Source organism: Vigna angularis, chromosome 3 (genome assembly GCF_016808095.1).
Source record: "Vigna angularis cultivar LongXiaoDou No.4 chromosome 3, ASM1680809v1, whole genome shotgun sequence".
In the NCBI taxonomy this organism is placed as follows: Eukaryota; Viridiplantae; Streptophyta; class Magnoliopsida; order Fabales; family Fabaceae; genus Vigna; species Vigna angularis.
The window spans coordinates 284,613-308,545 of record NC_068972.1 but is presented as its reverse complement, the minus strand read 5'-3'; the positions used below and the strand labels follow the sequence as shown (position 1 = coordinate 308,545).

Sequence of the window (23,933 nt, the reverse complement as noted above, 5' to 3'; positions counted from 1 at the left end):
TTTTTTATATTTAATTAGAAAGTTTATTTTCATTTTTTTATATTATAAAAAAGTCACTCAATTAAGTACTTTTTCATTTTAAAACAATAGAAAATTGAAAATAACATACAGATTACAGTCATATATTGAAAATAATAGATAGTTACCAACATTGATATATATTATGTATGTTGTAATTCTTTATATAAGAGAATTAAGCTTTTTTCTAACTCCTTTAATTGAAATAAATATATAATTTTTTTTAAATGATTTCAAAATAAGAAGATACTTTCATTATTGATATAGTTTTGTTATTATGAAGTAAATGTATTTCCTTTTTATTTTCTTATTAATCTAAATCTGCAATTAAGTATAAATGTATTCGGACAGGAAAACTTCAGTTATGAAAATTCACATCTTTTAACTATGATTCACAAAAACCTCGGGGCTTAATTTATGTATTTTGTGTACATCCTTATTCCACAAAAATAAAATTAGGATTTTGTTTTACATTATAAACTTGAATTTTCAAAAATGTAACCATAAGAGAAAAGTTAAAAGTGAATTAGTTTCATTATACACCAACAAAATAAGTAAATTAAATAAAGAAAAAAATTATTGAATATGATATATAATTTCATAGTATGATTGTCATCAAATCCATTATATCTTTTACACTTTAAATCACCAATTAAGGGAAATTAATAATTAATTAATTAGTAATAACAATTATCTGACAGAACAAACATATATTTGGTAACAAATCATGGACTCCGAGGGTTGAAGGAATATACCATATGTTACACCAAGTAAACATTGAATGATCTCTCCATTTTTTTTTCTACAGTTTATATTCAGGTGAGCCCAATTAATACAGATAGGGTAAAGCACATTTACTGTGGTTTGCATACAATTGGAATCTCAAGTGCTTGGCCTACTAAACTGTCCTTTCAAGAATTCAATTTCAATAATTTTATGAACCAGTATAGTTAACAATTTTTTATGATTATTTTTTTATTCTGTGTTTTGACTGATGACTATTATTAATATGTAAACATTTTACAAGCAATAAATATACCTACTCGTACGAATTAAAGACCTATGGGTATTCTTTATTTTTTAAATATGATTTTTATTTATTTATTAGGTTAAACAAAAGAAGGAGAATAATTGTTTTATTTTCTTTTGCTTTGTTTATTTTTATTTTATTTTATGATATATCATAAAAATCATTTGTAATTTATAGATGAGGTTTAATTTTACTCTGTATAAGTTTCAACCAAATATATTATTTTTTTCAACATTTTATTGTAGCTTTTGATTATAATATTTAGATATTAAACTTTTGACTTTGTTCTTTATAACATTTATATATCTTTATTTTATTTTATAAGCTATTATGTCATGTTGGCAAAAACATGAATTAATTTGATATTAATGACAGAGAATAACCTTTGACCTTTGAATCAATATGGGTCCATCTTGATCTGCAGTCACAATTTGTTTATTGCTATTGCTTATTTTTTTATGCATTTGTTTCAATTATATTGCAAAGACACGAAACAAAAACATTCATCAATTATTTTCAAATCACATCAAATGCTGCTAAATTTTGTATGCACATATTTTTTTTCAAATTTAAAAATACGAACAAATTTTTATTTTTAAAAAAGCAGTGTAAAGAGCACGAAGATACAAAATAACAAATCTTATCAAATAGCTTATTTTGTCTTTTTAAGACAATTTTAAATAGATGAGAGAATATTTGAATAAACACTCGGAATCTTTGTTGAATATTATAAATTATTATAAAAATATAAGTCACAAAATTATTAAAACATATACTTAAACACATGCACACACAAAATGAATAATGGTGAAGCAATGTATACTGTTTTGAGCATGCGTTTAATAATTTTTAGATGATATATAATATGAAAAGGTGGTGGAGGAATTCCTTTTTATTGAACATGACCTTTTGTCTCTAAAGTTTTAATATCAAAAGACTTTTAGTGAGGACAACATTCAAAGCTAATAAAGATTCAAACAAAAAACTCAACAAGTCAAATCCCAAAAGACAAAAACATGTATAACTGATAAAGTATTTTACTTGATTCTGGCTACGTTCAACTCAAAAACTAGAAAGAAAGAAAAAATATTAATAAAAAATAAAAGTATTTGAAATGAGAAATCCCATCGAGGGCCATAAAGTTGATACTAAAAAAGGATAACAGTTATAAAAATATTCCATATATAAAGAATTAATTGTGTATTATATAAATCCGAAATACATTTACGTTTGTTTGATTAATTTAGTAAAAGAGCATGTTTGTTATAATAACCATAACTACTATGGTTAACATAATTATGTGTTTTAATTGCTTAGAAAAGCAAAAGGTTCAGTAGAATTTCAAAAGAAATGAATAAACACAGTAATAATTCGTGACATCTGTGTATATGTTGTAATTTTATTTTATAATAATATACCATCGATAATGGATAATGTGAATATTTTCTTACAAAATAATATATATATATATATATATATATATATATATATATATTTAAGTTTTGTATTTGTGGACAAAATCTTACTAATAACCAAACTGTACTAAAGTTCTCTAGCTGAAATAAGTTTTTAAAAAGTAAATCTGCCAACAGATAAACTTATAAATATTATTTTTCACAATTTAACTGAAATCATTAATTTTGTAAAGAAATAAAATTAAAAGGTGGGGTTTTCCAATATGCAGTATATTCACTGATATTGATATTTTCTTACAGCAGAATTAATGTTTTTTTTTATGTTTAATAACCGGGTTTACCATAATAAAGCTCCATAATCTCTGACGTGATTGTAAATAGTAATTGTGTGGGTTAAGAAGGAATAAAAAAAAGTATGGGCATATAGAAGAATATTGTGGTAGGTTTTTGTGCATCAACCAAATGGTTTCCATAAATGAATTATTATTATTATTTTATATATATAAGAGGAAAGCTTATTGTGTAAATTTTGGTGGAGGGAGTGAGAGAGAAGAATCCTGAAAGTTGAAGCGAAAGAAACGTGTAACCTGAATGAATAGTTTGGTATGTAAGTTAAATAATAATAATAATAATAATAATAATAATAATAATAATAATAATAATAATAATAATAATAATATAGGAATGGAGAAGGGGTAATTCCACCCAACCAAAAAAATGAACCGAACCGATGCAGCAACACTGACACACCAAACTACAAACCCCCCTTTGACTCCACTTTGTTTCCTCACACATACCTCATTGGCCCCTCACTTTGAAACGCGTCGTTTGCAGCTTTACACCCAAAATCATTTTTTTTTATTTATTTCTTGTTGTGTGAGTTCAAAGCAAACAAATTAGGCCATAAAACGCTCTCTCTTTTATTCCAAATCGCAAATCTCGAAAACAAAAACAAAAACAGAAAGCAGTCCTCTCTCTCTCTCTTTCTTTCTCTCTTTCTAAATCTCTCTCTTTGCAAATTTAAAATCCAATTTCCATTTCCATTCACAGAAAGAAGGAAAGAAGGAAAGAAGGAAGGAAACACAGTGAAATCGGAATCGTTTTTTCTGTCTGAAATTCGCAGGCGCGCTCGTTTCTCTGTTGAACAGCTTCGAATCGCTTGCCGGCAGCTGCAGATCAATTCGAGTTTCACCTGAATGCTCCTTCTGGACTCGATTTAGGTTTGTCTTTGCTTTCTCAAATCTGAATTCCACGCTTATCACGCATTAATATTGTGTCGGTGACGACTTAATTTCTTTGTCGTGTTTCATTCAGTGCAAGATCTCAGTTCTGCGTAATAATTTTTCGCTTGATTTCGTAGGTCTTGATTTGTTATCGTAGGGATCTCTGTTTTCTTTTGGATTTCGCATTTAATTTCGTTTTAGTTTACGTTGTCTTAGGCTGTTTTGGAAGAGCAAGATCTGTTGTGTTGTTTGGGAGAGTGTGTGGATGAGCTTATGATGAATAGTTTTTGTTGATTCCGTTGCAGATCGAGTTCTTCATACCCTGGTAGTGTGGGAAATTTATATGAAGAACGGGATGATAGAATGCAGTGTTTGCCATTCCAAATTGGTTTCCCCTTCCGCCAAAACTATCTCAAGGGCTTATGATCGCCACAAAAATAGGATAACATCCAAGCAACGTGTACTCAATGTCTTTTTGGTTGTTGGTGATTGTGTTCTTGTAGGCTTCCAGGTGATTTACCTTCTCTTATTGAATATTCCTCTCAAATGTTAAATTAATGAAATGGAAATATAATTGAATAGCTATGAAGCTCATACTTCTTAAGACACTAAACATGACACAGACATTATGAGTTATGACATGGCTAGTGTGAAAAATACATCACATCCCGCACATTTGTGATGTTTTGGATCCTCTTTGGAGTCGGAAACTGGTGTTTCTGGCCATGTGCTGTGAGTGAATATACTCTGCTTTTCTGTGTGGATTGGCAATATCTCTGGCATTCACATGTTTAGTGATTTGGAGTACTAATTGGATTTGATATCTAGAATTATATATCCTTTGTTTGCTTTGGATGGGAAAAACAAATTCTCTTGCATTCACGTGTTTAATGATCTGAAAGCTAATTTGGTTGGATATTCTGGAACTATATACTTTTTGTGCATTTGACATGGATGGTTTAACTTATTCAAAGAACTATCTTGCATGCCAATCTATATAAGTGTCATTTCTTGCGTTATGTCTAGTTGGCAAAGGAAATAAGGAATTTAAGCAGCAGGATTCCAAGGCTTTAGGAGAGAGGCTGAAAGAAGTTGGCTCAAACTTTGGCATTGTGAATAGTAACTTAGGGATGCTATGATGGCTGTGATGAAGCATATTTGGCATTGTGAATAGTAACTTATGGATGCTATGATGGCTGTGATGAAGCATATTACAAACCCTAAAAAAATTGCTTCGTATGCATAGTTCATTTCATTGACTTGCAGATCTATTTTTCGATATTTGCTAATCTAATGGTCTGATGTACAATGAAGAGTTCCCTGCTGTTAATTTGATAACTCTTGTGAGTTTTATGCTTGTTGTTTAGCGACTGACAAATGTTATTTCTTTTTAATTGGCAGCCTATCCTTGTCTATATGTCCAAGGTGGATGGGAAGTTCAATTTTAGCCCTATTAGTGTTAATTTTTTGACCGAGATTACAAAGGTTTTCTTTGCTATTGTTATGCTTATTCTCCAGGTTAAGATCATTTTCCCTTTGTCTATACTCATATTTTCTGTCTTTTCAATTACTTATAATTAAAGCATGTGTCAAGTGAGAAGTAAATTATCGAAGTGACACTAGCACATACATTGAGGTAAATCATTAGTAAATTGAGGTTTCACTAAGCGTTACTGTTTTTTTCTATTGTGGCAGGACATACCGTAATTTTCTTTAGTATTAGATCATAGAATATTAGAATTTATAAACTCAAAACAAGAGTGGAAATAATAACTTCTTGGTTTTCAATGATAGTATTCCTAGTTACTTTGGTGTATGCACCATTCAACAACAAAAGATAATCCCTTTGAGGGCTGTAGATCCCCAAAGTGAGTTTTGCCTCTCCCAACAAACTTTTTTCGTACATAGTTATGAATTGAACCTGGTCAACATAATCAAGCGATCTGGTTATCTGCCAATTATGTCCTACTTTGTAAAGGTATAAATGATTTTCAGGCAATGAAGTGGGGACCAAGGTGCCAACTGGTAATTTTTGGGATCAGGATCAAGGCTTGATGATATGGCATATATTTGAACAAAATCAACTCAGTTTTTGGAAAAATATTTTCAGTGTCTTTTGTGGAAGAAAACCAGTATGGGCAGGTTGATAAGTGAAAGGAAACATATTAGTTGTAAAAGAAAATAGGCCAGTGCTTCTGAGTCTTCTTGAAACTCATAATTGTTTTACATTCATGTAAAGTGGTAAATGGTTTGTTCATTGTGCAGGCTAGGCATCAAAAAGTTGGGGAGAAACCTCTTCTCTCAATTTCTACATTCATGCAGGTACAATGATTTAGAATTTAAATTTTGTATCAATTAACAGATTTTTGAGACCCATATACTTTTTTATATAGATAATTTCTTAAGCTTTTTGTCAATTGCTAGCTGTAGGGTTCTCTGCTTCCTGGGATTGAACTGGATTACTCAGGTCACATAGTATAAGCATATTTTGTATAAGATCAACAAATACTCACCAACTACTTTACTACCTTAGAGAGTGCATTTGTAGCGCTGTGTTTATTCTTGGGTCTCAATACAGTAAATATGGAATGTGTGATAGCATCTTGTTTTTAAGTTTCTTAGTAATTATTCTTTATATATCACCAAATTTAAACATCTTCCAAATTCAAAATGTAGTTTTTTCCAATAGATTTTGATATTTATTTTGTATCTGGTATTCTGTCACTTGTAGGCAGCTCGTAGCAATGCCCTTCTGGCAGTTCCTGCACTTCTGTATGCTATAAACAACTATCTGAAGTTTATCATGCAGGTATGTAGAATTAGTCCATAAACTATGCATATGCAAGGATTGAAGCTAAAATGTTTGTCACTAGAGATCTTTCTTTTGCTGCTGAAATGTTTTAGTTCAAGAATCAGTAACTTTATTTCTAATTCATGGGCTTTTACCCGAAGGGGATGTTGGTAGTACATATTGTTAATTTGCTTCTCCAAATGAGAAAGACAGATACCGGAAGTTATTATAAAAGCACGATGGATTGCTCATTGCTTGTTTTGATACCGGGATTACTGATTTTTCAGAATATTGATTTGTTAGTTATCACTTATATATGTTTGATATTCAGTGAGATTAGAATCATATTCGTTATTTTAAAAGTAAGCCATTAATTTAAACTGAATCATGTAATGAAAATTCATGACTTGTTATTGTTCAGTCACATACTAAGGAATTATCCGACCTAAGGTAACTTACAAATTGATTTCACATTTCATGCAGCTTTATTTTAACCCTGCTACTGTGAAGATGTTAAGTAATTTAAAGGTAATTTCTATTTCACTATTCTGAATGATTGGATTTCAGTATTATTTACAGCTAAGCAATAAGTTGCCTATGCATTGCATGTGGTATAGCCCTTGTGATGGCTGCTTGAAACTACTTAAGTAAATGATTACTTATGCTCAGCTGTTTGAGCCTTGACTGATTTCTTTTTCCTTTGGTTATTTTTCTGACAATTATTCCTTGAAACAATTGGACATATTATTCTCTTACTACTTTGGTTAATTTGAATTAGTTTGTAAAGTAGTCTCTTGACTTTGCATGTTTCAGGTTTTAGTAATAGCACTTTTGCTAAAGGTGATTATGAAGCGTCAGTTTTCCGTCATTCAGGTTAGTGTGTTAGACTCTCTTGTCATTGTTTGGTCTTTACTGTTGAACCTTGGCGAGTTGTGATCCTTATATAAGTGTCCCAATTTCTTATTCTCCTTACATTTTTGCTGAAAGATTGATTTATTGGTTTTACTACAGTGGGAAGCTCTTGCTCTCTTGCTCATTGGTATAAGCGTTAATCAGCTAAGATCTTTACCTGAAGGAACTACAGCTTTGGGTCTTCCTGTCACAATGGGTGCATATCTCTATACATTGATCTTTGTAAGTGATTTGTTATTTATTTGTTTGATATATTATTACTGTGCTTTTGTTTATAAAAACAAAATTGGTTATATGCTATAATTCGTTGAATTTCTTAACCTGGGAATTATTTTGCAGGTCACTGTTCCATCATTGGCCTCTGTTTATAATGAGTACGCATTGAAGAGCCAATATGATACAAGCATTTATCTGCAGGTGAAGCGCTAGGAATTGCAATTTTTTCCATTATTGGACTGCGTCTTAATTAAGTCCTAAAAATAAGTTCAAAATTGTGCTTCGGCAAGGAATGGGAAATATGATTTCCTCCTAAAGCTGTACTGCCTACAGTGTTACTTAGCTTTAGTTCAGCCTTTTCGTGTTTTGACTGGCCACTGAGGCCTGAGGCTTTGCTTATAAGGTTGGGGATTGGATGGGGTTTTAAGTAGATCTCTTTGAAAATTGACATAAAATGTTAGCGGAAATTTAAGAGAAAGAAATTAACAATGATGCTCAGTGACTAACTCCAAAAATCATTTTGACATCCTGGAAGGACAATGGAATAAATGTGTAGTTTCAAGAACAGCAGTTTAATGGTGCAGTCTGCTAGGATTCTCTAACTATATCTTTTTATCACTCATTAATTCTCTGTTTCTTGATTTACAGAATCTATTCTTATATGGATATGGAGCTATATTCAATTTTCTTGGGATACTCGGGACTGCTATTTTCAAAGGTGATAATTAAATCTCTAGTTTTTGGGTACTCGTGTGCACTTTAAATATGACACTAAGCTGTTAAGAGAAAAAGAAAGACGAGACTCAAAGTAGACCTCATGCGTTTCATTTTGTGAAATAAAGCAAAAGATTTAATTAATTTTCCCTAAAATCTGAAGTATTAATTTCAAGGTTAATCTCTTGGGTTTCATTCCATGCATTAAAACTAGATGACAGGTACATTTCGTTCCACAAATTAAAAAGAACCGGACGATCCAGTGAATTAAATTACTACTATTGTCTACTGTGGAGAAGCTGTTGTACCCAAGTCCTTGTCTGCTAAATGTTTTTACAGTTTCACAAGTCAGCATAGAATTATTTCTGTACTACGATACATTAACAAGTTACCAGACAGCAACATTATGGTTACACCAAGACACCCTTTGGCGTTTCAGACTGCAACAAAGAAAATAACATCAGGAATTTGATGCTGCTAATATCAACGAATTCATCTTATGATGCACTAAGCTTAGAAGTACTTGGTTTAATTAATCTCATAATCATCTTTCTAATTCAAAACGGATCATTACAAAAGAGCATGTGAGGGAGTTGGCAAGTGATGAGCAGTTATGTGCTTCGGGATATTTGTTTGTTTTTGCCATAAATCATAGTGTTTTTCATGATGAATGTGGCAGCAAATAGTCATTTTTATATGCCACATTGCGCTTCCTTGTAAGCTGATTCCATTATCTAGTACAATCGGTGATGGTTTAATTCTGTTTGTTTATTCAATCTCTATTGATAGAAGAACCTGTTTATGCCTTTTATGCTTATAGTTTTACTTTTTCTGAGGCTCAAACTAACCTATTTAAAAATTTCCAGGGCCTAGTAGCTTTGATATACTACAAGGTCATTCAAAAGCCACGATGCTATTGATCGCAAACAACGCTGCTCAAGGGATTTTATCCTCTTTCTTCTTCAAATATGCAGGTCAGTATTCAAATATACATTTTTGTTCTTTATGCTGCATTTATTAGAATCTAAAACAAAATGCTGGTATAATATAATTTATCTTAAATTATGTTTTTTTGCAGACTGACATGCTATTTATCCGTTCTCTCTAACAAATTTAATGTGTTGTAGATACAATTTTGAAGAAGTACTCATCAACGGTAGCCACAATCTTTACTGGTATAGCATCTGCTGTACTATTTGGACATACTTTAACAATGAACTTCGTTATCGGCATTTCTATTGTATTCATCTCAATGCACCAGGTATGTTGAATTTGGACGATTCGATTTTGTATCTGACAATTTAAAAATGTTCCTTTTGTATCACACTGTTTACGCTTTCTTTTCAGTTCTTTTCACCAATTGCAAAAGCTAAAGATGAACAGAATGGTATGCTGGAACTGCATGATGTTCATGACAGACAAAGGTACTGCTATTTCTTCACCGATCTCAAGATTTTCCTTTTTTTAGCTTAGTCACTGATGTTTATTTTGGGTTCAGAGAATTCTACAATTCAAATGCTTTCATTTTTTTCCTGGTCATTGTGTATTTAATTGGTTGACCCAATACCTTTTGTTCATTCCAGATCAAAGGATTCCTTTATAAATATGGCAGCTGGAGCAAATGAGGAGGTGTGGATCTGTTATCTCATTGTTTTATAACTGAGTTGTTTTATGCTTTCTATTGTGATTGACCAGGGTTTTGTTGTTAATATGTATATTTATAGGCTTCTCATCGCGTGGGACATGATGAGAGACAGCCACTTCTTCCCTCCTAGATTGATCTACTGTATGTTCTCTGTCCTTTTCTAGCCCAAGCTATACCTGTGTTAGTACTAATAAATATCTTAATTTTTTCGTCAATTCAACTATCCCATTTTCTACAGGTTTATGACCATTTTTCTTAAGCTATGAACAACCCAATCATTTTCGGTATATATTATTGCAGGAGTTTTCATAAAAAACAATTGGTTATATTGCTGGTATCATTTGACCACGTCACACATTTTAAAGTCAAAATAAAGTAAAAGAAAATTATTTCTGCCTTTCTGGGATAGCTTTCCTCTGATGGGATTCTCTCTACTTGGTTCATGAAGAAAGGCATGGAATCTTGACTTCAGGAACTGGTCAACAAGCCATGACTTTCAGCTGCTGAAGATTTTGATAGAGCATAGAGAATGGCTACGCAAGAGCTTTAGGCATATCAATGTGGATTCACGTGTACTACATTTTTTTTTCTTGGACATTATATTTCTCTTTCTCAATTTGCTTTGATGGTATATTTACCTTATCCTGGCCTAGAAGAATTATTGTGTTATTATTTACATTTATTACATGATTTTGGCATTTCATCTTTATGAAATTACAGTTAAATAAAGTGAGTTCCTTTGTAGAAAGTGGTGTTGGGGTGCATATAAAAAGCAATGGGAAATATCATGTTTACAGACGGTGTTTTGTCTCGGCTGTTTCATATACTCTCGGTCTTAACCAAATTTTATATAATTTTCGCCTAGATATTATGCATATAATGTGATAAAACGGAATAATTCCTGCACAGATAAATTTGAAACGTCTTCTGTTTAAATATAGCGACAAAATATATTTAATGAAATATTTAGTGGGTACCATTATAGAATGCAGAAGAATGATTGTAGAAGTATTTTAGTAGCAGTCACAAGTGAGTCTTAGGGTAAGTTAATAAGAAACGTGTAACGTAAGATTATTCAAATAGAAATTGAATGAACTTCACAGTTTCATTTCATTCACAGCCATATTTCCCATGTCCTTTGGAGTGTGGTTTTTTATAGCTATTTCGTAAAACCATTCACCGTGTTTCTCTTTTAGTATTAGGCTGAGGATTTGACAGGTACGAATCGTGGCGTGTATGAAATTGTTAATTGAATGTAATATTACAATCAAAAGCCTTAAAACTTTTTAAAAAAGGTCATGCTTAAGTGTAACTGAATGTAATATTAAGAAAAACATTGTACAATGGACAGAATAGAATATGATAACAGTGATTAAATCAGTGTGAATTCGGTAATTCCTTCTACATACCCGACGGTACAAAACTTATTATTTTTTAAACCTATTTGTATTCTTAATATTTTTTTTTCTAGAAATAATTAAAACACCATTTGTAAGCTTTTCTAGTAAACCTTTTTTCAAAAAGAAAGATGAAATTGTATCCTAAAAGACGAATATTTTGAAATCCAAATTTTGTAAAATCCTTATATTTGTCTTATTTTTTATTTTAAAGAGTAATGATATCTTGAAACCCCACTAAAACGATACAAGCACTTGAAATCCATGACTTCATCTTTGCTTTTGCTCCTTTTTTTTTTCCTTTTCAATTACAGAAGTTTAACTTTTGTAATGACCCCTAAAATAAAATTGTTAAGATATTGTTTGGATGTTAAAATGTCATTACTCCTATTTTAAAAGTTTGTACTGGGTGTATTTTTTTTTAGAGGTGTATGATTCTTCACATGTTAAATAAGAAAACATAATCAGGAAAAAGAAATTCATATTTTTTAGAAAAATAAAGGAAAGACAAATAATAGTTATTTAAAGCAAGGTAGCATAACATTACATTTTTATTTCCTAGTTCTCAATTTCTTATTTCCGATCCCCCTTTTCCCTACCCTTTTTTGTGTTGTGGTGAAGCGGCTGCGGCAGTTGGGAGAAGAATGAATCGAATCACAGTTCCAATGGATGAGCCTAAGCCTTCTTGCCACTCCACACTTTCTACTGCTTCTCACCTTACTCGCTCTGAACTTCTGAAACGCCGTTTCCAGAATCTGAAGCGTCTCTCCAAGTGTTACAGGGACCTCTACTGGCACCTCATGGAACACGTCAAGACTCTCTACAGAAACTACCTTTATCACTATGCTCTTAACCCTTTTAGCCACTTCCACTTTCCCACCTGTGCTTTCCTCGGTTGCAACCTCAAGCCCATGCCTTTCACTTCCTTTTGCCACTTTCACATTCTCTCCGATTCCAACCAGAAGCTTTATAAGCCCTGCAATTATGTTATCAAAGGGTCTCTCTCTCTTTCTCTGTCTCCCCTTTTCACTCTTGTTATAATGCATAATTGAATAGTGTAAGCATGCGTTCTTTCGTGTTTTTCAGTTTTAGTATCTAGTCTTCCTTTGAAACCAAATATGAAGGAAAGGTAATTTCTTTTTTTTAACAATTTGATGATATAGTATAGACTGGTGTTTGAATTCAATAGTTTATGTCAAACTAATCATGTCCATTTGTATATGATGGTTTTGCTTGCTCTAAAATTCATGTCTGTGATGGAAGTGTTTGAGGAGGGACATGACACAAAAGACAGTTTTTCTTTTTTGTTGATGTTGAATGTTCTAGTACTGAGATGGATTCAGCGGACCCTGCAGTGTCATATGATCATAAAAGGTCACACGTTTGACCTTTTTTGTTTGTTTTTTTTGCAGCTATGCTTGCAATGATATGTTTGCTTTGGCAGATTAGCAAGATGACTAATCACCTCAGTTGCTTTTTCTTTAGGTCACGATGTTTGGTTAAAATAGAAATAATTTCGTTAGTTTAATCAATAATCTATTGAACAGAGTTCTATTCATAATATTTCTCTTTCTGTATAGAATCTTTAATCATACATATAATATATGATATGTCTGTTCTGTTCCTCTATTATAACTAAATATTATATTTGCTTGCTACTGATTTCAGTGCAGAAGCTGGACCTATAACTTGTGGGAAACCCATACTGAGATCCATTGTTCCAGCTCTTTGCACTGTGCACTCTCACAAGGCTCAGAAGCACCTTGCAAGGGCTTTGAAGAGGAACAGTAGGAACATTTCCTCCACAACTAACATCCATCCTAAATTTCATGCCTTGGTGTCAGAATTTGTAAAACACATTCAAGCGAGAAGAAAGAAACAACGGGAAAACAAAAGTAAAACTGTGTTCAAAGACAGAATGATAGCTGCTTGAGTGTATGAAAGTGGATGCATATCGTGCTCATCCTCCTAAACTTCTAAAGTGAAGTCGTATTGGATTTTAGAACTTCATAAAATTTAAAATAATGAAGTCCTGTTATGTAATAGTGATTTTTTTTGTTTTTGTAAAATATGTGAATTGAAGTAGCTATTACTTTCCATTTGATTGAGGGAAAGCAAAGTAGTTAAGTTTTATAGCAACTTTCAATCGAAATAATGTCGTCTTTCATGTTAATGATTTTATATGTACATATTTCTTTATTTTTTTAATTAAACATGTTTAAGAATTCTTATTTAGAAATATAATTTTTTGGAAATATAATTTTGTGATTAATAACAATATTAATAATAATGTGTAAGAGTTGATAATATAAAAATAGGAAGGAGAATAAGTAGTTAAATAAAAAATATTTTCATTAAAAGCATGAATATTAAATTTAATATTATTTTAAACTTGAAATACATTTATTTATGGCCTCTAAATATCTTGTTCTCGCTCACTATATTATCTTTGTGGTTGTTGTTATGGTTTGTTGTTATCATTGTCGAGTTTGAGAAAACTGAGAAAGGTAAATAACTATCTCTGAACATTGAAAAAGCATTAGATTCATATAAAAAGCCATTAAAAAAGATTTTAGATTATGTGTAGACGGTAATATCATACTTGAAGTGGCAAATATATGTGATAGAATATATGACCATGATCCATAAATAACTAATCAAGATATTAATGTCATATAATATATGGAGAAATCCAACATAGTAAAAGTAGGCTTGTGGAGGAAGCAGGAAAAAGTTCTTGTGATGTATATCAATAAAAATAAAAATAGATGACAGATAAATATTGTATTAAATGTAAGTTTACCTCTTATTAGAAGATTACAAAGATAAAAATATGCAACTGATATTGTGGTAGATAGTAAAAATGAAGATATGTAACATATAGTGTGGTTTATGTACTATTGTATGTACAATGTATTATCACTCAAGTAGTAATTTTCTATGAATGATATTTTTTGAATGACAGGTTTATATCAGAAATTTTAGATCTATCACTCATGATATCCTAATCAATCTTTATCATTTCTTCTTTTCAAATCATTCCTTAAACCTAATCGAGATTAACCTTTGAACCTAATGTAAGGAGAGATATTTCAATTAATCTTTATGACTTGCACAAGTTTCTTTTCAAACTCTAAAGTGGTTAGTATATATATTAATAACAACTTTAGTTCACAGACTTTTCAAGAAAGTCATTACCATAGGACCTTACTTTTTCTAAATTTTACTCTAAAGTGACTCTAATAACATACGACTGCATGGATAAGCACGGCTTGGTTCTGACTAGTAATTTTCCAATCAACTGCCCTTTAGATGATTAAGGGCCACCTGTTCACCTAAAAAACCCTAATATGATATAAAAAAGTCTATGCTGACAAAGTTAATTGAGACAACATGTTATCTAATCATGTTCGTCCTACTTAGAAAGCACGCTCTTTTATGAAAATCATTCAACAAAAATTACTTGATTTTGCTGTTCCGCCGATTCCGTCAATTGTTAAATTATTGGTTGAATAAGAAAAACATTTGAAATCATGTTTTCAACCACACTTAAATGGTCGCGGTAACACGAGTTTAACACGTATCATTAGTAATGCTATAGATTCAGACATTATTATTATATTATAATATTCTAGATTATTCTCTTGAGTTCTACACGCCGAAGACAGGTGTTGGTATTGTGAGACTGTCTTTCTGATCTGAATTGGCATCTATCTGCTGGATACGCCATCTATCACACTCCTCATCATTTCCTCCAACTCACTATGCATCACGTGACAGCCAAAACATTATAATTTCCTCAGACATTTATGTACAAAACCTCATAACATCAAATCAGTTCGTTTTCTGGAAAGGTAAACTCCTATCAAATGAACATCCGTGAATTGTCTCGTGACGAATTCTTGTCGTTTCTCATAGACTCTGGTCACTGCTCATGATCACTGCTCATGATAGGCAGAAACTGTTTTTTTTTAATAATTCGGATGGATTTGTAAGATTGAACTGTAGTGCCATTACCATCATCTTCAATTAGTTTTGAGTTCTCCAAACAAGGGGAAAATCTGGGAGCAAGCAATGCCAATGGCTTGACTTCACCTGGTTTTTCCTCCCTCCACACGAGCTCAATTCATTCATCTAAACGACAACATACACTGATTTTAGATGCGCATGGTTAATTAATTAATTAGCGAACATCATCGAAAAGAAGTTAGTGCAGTTAGGTTAGTTACCTAAGGTGATGCAAGAAGTAGTTGTCGAAACTCTAACCAAATCCAACCACTGTACAACAAACAGTATGTAGGGTTGGTTTGAATCGAAACCTCAAATGAACAGGAACATCAGAAGTAGATCCGAAACATAGAACATAAAATTTTATTGAGATATGATCTTAATTAACAAGTGACAAGATGATGCCTGTGCCCCTAAGGCTGTGAATATTGTGAAGTGAGGGTTAATTAGAGTTACTCTGAGAGCCCTTCATCTCCACCCATCATCGATCGCATCTCCGTCTCCAGGTAAATCAAGGAATCAATGAAGGAATCGCCCAAAGAATACTCAGCTGCACAGCTTCACAGTGCAGGCAACAGCCTGCGCCCAGAACTTCAGCCTCGCTTTCACATCTTCCGGATGGTCACCAGGACTCGATATTTTCCAATTCGCAATCGAAGTCGACAGCGAATGAGCCGACGGCACCGGCGAGTTCGACGGGGAAGGTGAAGGCAGAGAGTTATCCATGAATTTCTGAGACATCGAATAGCACAATTCCAGTGCCGGCAGAGTGTTGCACAACTCCGGAATCTCGTCGTAGCTGAACCCAAATCCCAGATCCAAACACCCCTTCAACTCCTCCAGATCCTCGTCCGACAGACTCTTGCTCCTTGCCAGATCCTCCTCCACGTACCCTTCCAACAGCACCTGCTTCTTCTTCTTCCCCTTCTTCTCCACCCTTCTCTCTCTCTCTCTTTCTCCTTCTCTTTCCATCTTCACTCTCTTCTCTTCTCTTCTCTCTCTCCTTCCACTCCCCTATTTATCTATTCCCAAATTCCTCTCTCTCTCCTCTTCCATCTTCCCTATGTATGCCCCATCCCATCATCTCATGCCCATACCATCATCATTATCATATTCCAACTCATCTTTCTTATTTTTCTAATTCCTAATAATTTTGTTTTCTTTTTATACTAATGCAATGCAAAACCCCATATTCCAGAACCTTCTGTGTTTTCTTGGAGATTATTCAACGTATTATGCCAGATTTGTACGTCTCTGTGACATTTTATTTATTTAAAAGATACTGCTAAATCTTAAATCAATCCCATAATCCATATCACCAATAAGCTATTTTAGCATATAATGTATTTATACAGAAAATAAATAAAAAATGGAGTTGAAAGTGAAAGAAAGAGAAGTTGGTGGGTCCACTGGTTTTGTCTGCATCAATTCCATTCAAGGAATTCGCATGTGAGGGATTATACAATCGATACAAACCAGGGCAAATCATTGAAACAGACAAATCAAACACAACTTTTTTAAAAGTCTACATGAGCACAGGGTTCTGTTCATCTACTCCATCTTGTTTAGTTTTTCAGATGGAATATTTACCAACCCATATATAAATTCAGAACTAACATAACATCTTTGTTTTTAGCAGGATAAAAAAAAATGTTTCTTTTCTTTCTTGGACTTCACATTTCTCATAACCACTGTCAAAATGATTGCAATAGTCCACAGTGACATGCATTAAAACAATCTCAAAGTCAATAATCCCAAGATAAAACCACCAAATGAAACAGTTTCTGTTCATGTCTTTTCTTCTTTTCACACCAAAAGCCTGGGAATCTGTATAATTTAGAAAAAGATAAGCATATTCAGTTCAGTTTAATCAGAAAAAAAAGAGTGGTTAGGAAACTGACTCCAGTGTTGGTGTGTATTGTGTACGCTTCCAGGACCGAACTTTTGTAGAATATGTGGTATGCATTATACATTACAGAGCAACACAGCCTAGACAAGGAGGATGAAATCCTCTTGAATCTGTCTGTTTGGGGATGAACATGTGGGTCTGTGTAAAATTCAGTAAGTGAAGACAATTTGTAAGTTTGTACATGCATCAGAATTAAATGAAAACCAGCTAGACAATGAACTATAATGTCTGTTCTTTTTTGTTGAAGAAACACCAAAAATTCTGAGTCTCCATGGTTCCCCAGCCTGAATCAGATACCATAAAATCTGGCGTCAAATTAATGCTGTTGTAGTGTGTTTGTGAGATAATTTTTCAATCATACTGAAATATAACAATCTTAAATTTCAAAGGAACCTCTTGCTTTCAATCAAGAAACTGTTGTATGACTGACGTGTAATCCATCCATCTGAATTTTTTATTTCAGTTAGAGACAAAAACATGTTCATCTTTAAATTTGTACACACTTCAAGCAATGAAGAGTTAATGATAATCATTAACGCCGCTGTTGCAGTTACATTCCTTAATTTGAATTTTTGAATGATAATGTTAAAAACAATAAGAGTATATAGAAGTAATAAATACGAATGAAGATGTTTCAATGTTGATGATGGATGATGTATATATGTATGTATGAGATGAATGTGATGACATTGGTATGGCATGAGATGGGATAAGTGTATTATTGGTGGCAATGAGTGGGACAAGAACAGGCCAACAACCCACGTGGCCAGTCCTTATCACTCAATAACACATCCAAAAGCCTATTCACCCTTTTATTCAACTATCTTTATTACAACATAATTCAATGTAGAATAATTGATTCACATAAGTATTTTAATTAGACAATAATTTTAAAATAATTGTATGAAAATGAATTCGACTTAAATTATGCCAAAAAAAAAATCTTTATAAATTCCAATAAGTTGATTGCTTGATTCGGTAACCGTAAAGTGAAAACGTATGTGAAAAGCAGAATAGGACCTAACTTGCTTCTGGCCCTATCAGTTGTTCATATTGTCTTCTCTCTTCTCTTTTATTCTCTCTATTATTACAAATTATAATTTTTTTTATGCATATATGAAAATTTGAATTTTGTAGAAAGAAACAGAGAAAAAAGAGTTATTTCAGGCTGGTCAGGTGACCTTTTTCTATCACCATGGAAAAGAGCGTTTAAAATATTAATTTGTCATATTTAATGTTGACTGGCTTGTATTTTTTATACAAGTAAGACTATTTTGTGAAAAAAATATTACAACATAAGAGAAATTTCAACTTTTAAAAATGTTCCTACGAGAAGGAGTTAATAATTTATTTTTTATAAAATAAATTATTGAAATATTTAGAATAAGTAATAAAAAACATCATGAATTAGATTAACAATTCCACGTCAGTTTGACCATGTGAAAACCATTCACACCACAAGAAGATGACGAACACGTGGTTGAATCGTAACCGCGTGAAGAGGACAACGTGTTCCAAGTGTTTTTATTAAAAATATACACTTTAATCGATGACGTCATCCGTGACACGTCTCAAATTGATGAATATGATAATGTGACCCTACAGTCATATTCGTATTTTACAGTGGACAAGCACGAACAAACGAGACACCGTCTTAGATATATAGTACATCATACGACAACGGTTTTAACACAAAAGAACCTTATTTTCTTCATGTTGGCTTATAAAAAAAGAATGCATTACAACATAACATTTCTCACATAATGTCCAAGTAATATACAGTGTGTAAAAAATAATGTATACCATATACTGAATGACTGCAGAACAGGATATACAGACATGCACAGGCGTGGATGGTTTGCATTCCTAGGAATGATTTGCATTCTGAAGAAGGTTTTGAGCATATTCAGGGTTGTTGCCCCAAGCTCTCTGCTTCCATAACAGCTCCACTTCATCAAACGTCAACCCCTTGGTTTCAGGAACATAGACAAACACAAACACAAAGGCAAACACAGCAATAATAGCAATAATTAAGAAAGTGGGACCGGTGCCTACAGCTGCAGCAACCGACAGAAATGACTGTGCCACAATGAGATTTGAGACCCAATTCACAGTGGCAGACATGCCTCCACATGTCCCTCGGTATTCTTCAGGGTACACTTCTGAGTTAACAGTCCAAGGCACAGTTCCCATCCCTGGGGAGAAGAAACCAATGTATAGAGCCAAACCTATAACTGCAAGCCACCCATACAAACCACTTCCAGATGATTGGTTAATGAATGACAAGGCCAAGATGATCAGAGATGCTATTACCCCTCCCAAGCTAAACAGGGCCAATTTTCTCCGCCCTGCATGGTCTATAAGGTAAATGCCAAGAACTGTTCCGGCCGCATTCATGGCAGCAACTATGAGAGAGAGGAGAAGAGCCAACTCGTTAGAGTGAAAGCCGGCCATTTGGACAATTGTTGGGCTGTAGTACATCACTGTGTTGATGCCTGTGAATTGCTGAAATGCCTGTACAGCCATGGATGGTATAAGAACACACTTCATTTTGCATGCTCAAAGTAAGAACATAGTCCCTCATTATGTTTACAATCGAGTATCGCCTCATCATGACTGATACTTTGTATTGAATGACTGCCAACAAGCAAAGGATAATGAAATGAAAACACAAAGATGACAGACATGCGATTTTTCTCTCACACGGAACAGGCAGACATCACACAGTTCATCCTAACAATATAAAATAGTGAAAAGCATATTCATTTATTCTTTCATTTTGCTTTTTCTATTTTGGGAAAGATATTACTCAAGAAGAGAGAGTTCGAGTTATGAATGCATACTTATAAATAATTCGAGCAAAAATCAACTTGAAAAAAGAAAGGACCATACAAGACTAAGGATTCTGACTAATGTAGTCACAACACAAGTCTCTTATGCCCATCAACCTTTTAATGGCAAGGAACGTTCACCAAGGTTCTTCCAATATGAGAAAAGTTATGTTTTGCTACCACATTGCCTCCAAATATGAAGTTTTTCTTACCTGCAATCCGGCTCCAGCAAGTAATGCTAGTCTAATTTCTTTTGATTTGAAAACATCCCGATATCTGATATTATCACCTCTTTGGTGGTCTCTCTCCGATTGAGTAGTACGTAAATTAACTTCATCCTCTAAACGAGCAAAGTCATAGATCTTAGATAGCACGGTAATGGCTTCCTCTTTCCTATTCTGCACACACATGAAAGAAAAGATTTATATAAAAGAAATAGCTTTCAAACCTAAACATAAAACAATTATACAACCTTTATAAAGAGCCATCTGGGGGACTCAGGCAGTAAGAGCATGAGGAAAAACTGAATTACTGCTGGCACACCTGAAACCCCCAACATCCACCGCCACGTTCCTGGGACCTGTTTGATTAAGAATATGGGTAGTCATTGAAATAATACCCTCAACTCAGAATCAGGAATATGATATTTTGAGTTAAAACATTTTCCCTGTAGTGTACTATGTTTTTCCTATTTTCTTTTTCTGTATATCGAGGAGGATAGAGATGTTCGCAATTTCACATGGATTCTATTAGAAATATACGTTGTAAACAAGAAGAAACACCAACTACATTGGAAAAAAGTGAAAGAGGAGTGATGGAGTTCAAATCGCTGGTGGAAAAATCTCACATGGAAGAAGCTGAACTTTACCCTTTATGGTGCATGGACTTGTAAAATTGGATACAAAACAACGCTAGATAGTTGGCATTATTGCTATATAATGAGAAGTGAATAAAAACTAAGCATGGAAAATGAACCTGTGTAAAAGCAAGATTTATGAGATAGGAAAGAAACTGTCCACCAGTTATCATGAGCACATTTGTGCTTACTAATGCTCCCCTTATTTCTGAAGGTGACAATTCTGCAATATAAACAGGAGCAGTAACAGAAGCTATACCGACTCCTAAACCAATAAAAAGACGGCCAAGTATGAGAACATAAGGATCCGGAGCAGCAGCCATGACAATTGCTCCCAGAGTAAAGATAACATCTGCAATGACAGTTGCCTTCTTTCTTCCATAAGCATCATTAATCCAACCACCTGCTGCTGCCCCAACAATCGCACCCGCCAGTGCCATGCTGACAATTGTTTCCTGCAACTCAATACAATTAGACAGATCCAATGACAAACAGCCAACTGTTTTTTTCACCCATTTGAATTTCATATATAAAGTTCATTTTGTGATACATAACCACCCTAAAGTTTTATTCAGAATGAAAAGTTCATCTTCTGTGTGCTCTCGTCATGATCTTTAATGGATAACACACCAATCACTAAAAGAAACCAGCTCCATCCTCATAATTTACATTCCTCTGAAGTGTCAGTAGAAACGGTAGAACCAATAGAACAGAACAGAGAATTCACTCATGCCTTTTAGCCCTAGCTCTCAACCTAAATTACTATTTAATTCAACTTTGACATTCCCTCTTAGCGTCCTTGATCTCACTCTCCTCCTTTTAACAAGATTAAAACCATGCAATTGACTCATGTTTCCAAAGCCTGTAGAATTAATAAATGCAAAAAATCTTGAATTCAAGTCTAGCTTCAATGATTTCTAATGGTGACTTCCCTAAACATTTATTAGCAAAGCCAGACGAGTCTTTTCTTTTAACAGTCTATGCAGAGGGAGCAACAAAGGTGACTCCATGGTGGTTTGATTTCATGACATAAAAAATTCCAACTCTGGTCGTCATGGGTAACATTTTATTCTTGTAAATTCTTAACGCTCCTTATTCAAAATTACAATGCTTTAAATTATGCAGAAAAATAAACCAGTGCCTTGCATGCTATAGATCACAAACAAATTAGCCCACAGGCGTACATGGAGAAGATACCAATTTCATAGATTCATTTTATATTGTTCACTGGATACATAATTGCTCTTGTAGATGGTAAGCCATATGCTTCAATGGTGCTGCAATTGAGAAGAACGGGAATGAAACAGGGTATATGAGATGACAATACCCATATGCTAGCTGCACGCAATGATGGTGGCACAAAACTAACTGCAGCCAATAATTTTTTCTTCAATCCAACTTTGGGGGATGGAGGTGTGGGGTATGCATCACATTATGAAAGCTTGGGTTTAAAATCTTTTAGTTAGTGTATTTTAATCAGACAAATATATTTATAGCAAAAAATCTGACACCCACTTCAAAAGAGCGAAATTAAAAGACAGGCATTGCCGCAGGAACCACTAATTGTTGAACCACAATAACAACTGACATTGCCCAGTAGAAAAGAAAAACCAAATTCCACCAGTAGCATTCTTGATTTTGTACGAAGTCAACGGTCAAATATGAAAAGTTGGTTGAAACAGGACTGATAAAAAGATTGAATAAGGAGATAGGTATTCGCATAGTACCTGGAGAAAATTGCTATGTCTGACGGCCTCAAAATCATCTTTAATATAGAGAAGGGCCCCTGATATAACTCCTGCAATGATATAAAATGTCATTCTCCGGTGAAGAAAAAACATAATACTAAAATAAAATTAGAGTAAATTTGTCTGGAAGTAGGTACCTGTGTCGTAGCCAAAGAGTAATCCACCAATGCTAGCGACAGCAGTGAGTCCTACAATGTAAGGGTTTTTAAAGGCGGAGACTTTCCTCTCTGGGTATATGTCCAGATACCCTGAGCTTCCCGGAATGGAATGGGTTATAGTCGTGATGGTCATGTTGCCGTGCGTGTGGTGCCCAAAAAGGTCAATCGTTGATCCCCCAGATAAGGGTGAGACCAAATCACAAACACTTGGAAGTCACTCCATTCTCTTACATGGGTTTCTTAATTCCACTTCTACTTGCTTGGGAATGGAAACTTGTTTTCTGCTTAGGGACGAACAGGACAAAGTTCAAACAATGGTTCCATTCTTGCATCTTCTTGTCTGGTGTGGTCCACTTGTATATTATTATTATTTCCATCTATCTCTGCGCTGTTCTTATCATCTGACTCTGATACTATTATTTCCACTTTCAATACTAATCCGTTACTTTTTAACCATTCCCTCACGCTTAACCAAACTCCAAGAGTATTTATATTTGGATTAGGAATAGACTGGAGGAAGTGAAGAAAGAAAGAAAATAACAAAAAGACAATTTGTGAGATTGTTTAAACTAAGGAAACAAGTTTTTTTTTTTGGAAAGTAAGGAGAAAGTTTATGAACTATTATGAGTAACTAAATTAACGTTGTATGTTAAAATTATCTTTTAATTTAAAATATGGTCAAATAGCTTTATTACCATCATCTTATATTTTTATTTTCATTTTATTTTTATTAATAATATTTTTATATAATTTTATTACTATTATTATTATTTGTTGTATTAGTATATTATTAAACATTGTTGTTATTATATGCATTTATTTTATTGTTGTTACATTAAACATTATTTTTATATTCAACATTTAATATGGTTAATTATATGCGGTTGATTTTAGAGTAAAAAAAATTAAAATAAATGATATCGACACATTTTTATATTCATTTGAACAGGATATAAGTGTAAAATGGTTTAAAATGTGTAAAGTTCTGTATTTAAAAAAAAAGAAAATAAAAAGTAAGTAAGGTATAGTCAAATGAATGTAAAAAATTTAGGTGTGCTCAAC

At 33.1% G+C, this 23,933-nt stretch overlaps 4 protein-coding genes across 8 annotated transcripts; 2 read left to right on the top strand and 2 right to left on the bottom strand.

Moving 5' to 3' along the window:
* Positions 1 to 3,346: 3,346 nt before the first annotated feature.
* On the top strand, positions 3,347 to 10,762 carry LOC108326204 (CMP-sialic acid transporter 3). 5 transcript variants are annotated; one of them, XM_017559557.2, is made up of 16 exons: positions 3,347 to 3,683; positions 3,992 to 4,197; positions 5,088 to 5,204; positions 5,952 to 6,008; positions 6,418 to 6,495; positions 6,961 to 7,005; positions 7,291 to 7,350; positions 7,489 to 7,611; positions 7,729 to 7,806; positions 8,254 to 8,323; positions 9,186 to 9,293; positions 9,447 to 9,580; positions 9,667 to 9,743; positions 9,903 to 9,948; positions 10,044 to 10,105; positions 10,417 to 10,762. In XM_017559557.2, the coding sequence occupies exons 2-15, from the start codon at positions 4,030 to 4,032 to the stop codon at positions 10,092 to 10,094; spliced, it is 1,212 nt and encodes a 403-aa protein (XP_017415046.1). In that variant the 5' UTR covers positions 3,347 to 3,683; positions 3,992 to 4,029; the 3' UTR covers positions 10,095 to 10,105; positions 10,417 to 10,762. The 5 variants fall into 5 exon arrangements, 4 of the variants coding, with proteins under 4 accessions (XP_017415046.1, XP_017415045.1, XP_017415043.1 ...); XM_017559556.2 differs by having other exon boundaries at positions 10,413 to 10,762; XM_017559554.2 differs by having other exon boundaries at positions 10,265 to 10,762.
* A 1,139-nt stretch (positions 10,763 to 11,901) lies between these two features.
* LOC108325988 (uncharacterized) lies at positions 11,902 to 13,534 on the top strand. Its single transcript, XM_017559176.2, has 2 exons — positions 11,902 to 12,358; positions 13,030 to 13,534. Exons 1-2 carry the CDS (start codon positions 12,006 to 12,008, stop codon positions 13,292 to 13,294), a joined length of 618 nt encoding a protein of 205 aa, XP_017414665.1. The 5' UTR covers positions 11,902 to 12,005; the 3' UTR covers positions 13,295 to 13,534.
* A 2,171-nt stretch (positions 13,535 to 15,705) lies between these two features.
* Positions 15,706 to 16,458, bottom strand: LOC108325989 (uncharacterized). Its single transcript, XM_017559177.2, has one exon. The coding sequence runs from the start codon at positions 16,339 to 16,341 to the stop codon at positions 15,916 to 15,918; it is 426 nt and encodes a 141-aa protein (XP_017414666.1). The 5' UTR covers positions 16,342 to 16,458; the 3' UTR covers positions 15,706 to 15,915.
* A 2,504-nt stretch (positions 16,459 to 18,962) lies between these two features.
* LOC108325987 (inositol transporter 1) lies at positions 18,963 to 23,230 on the bottom strand. The gene is made up of 6 exons (XM_017559175.2): positions 22,851 to 23,230; positions 22,693 to 22,763; positions 21,085 to 21,420; positions 20,582 to 20,689; positions 20,322 to 20,507; positions 18,963 to 19,792 (listed from the first exon to the last, which is right to left on the bottom strand). Exons 1-6 carry the CDS (start codon positions 23,002 to 23,004, stop codon positions 19,145 to 19,147), a joined length of 1,503 nt encoding a protein of 500 aa, XP_017414664.1. The 5' UTR covers positions 23,005 to 23,230; the 3' UTR covers positions 18,963 to 19,144.
* Positions 23,231 to 23,933: the final 703 nt, after the last annotated feature.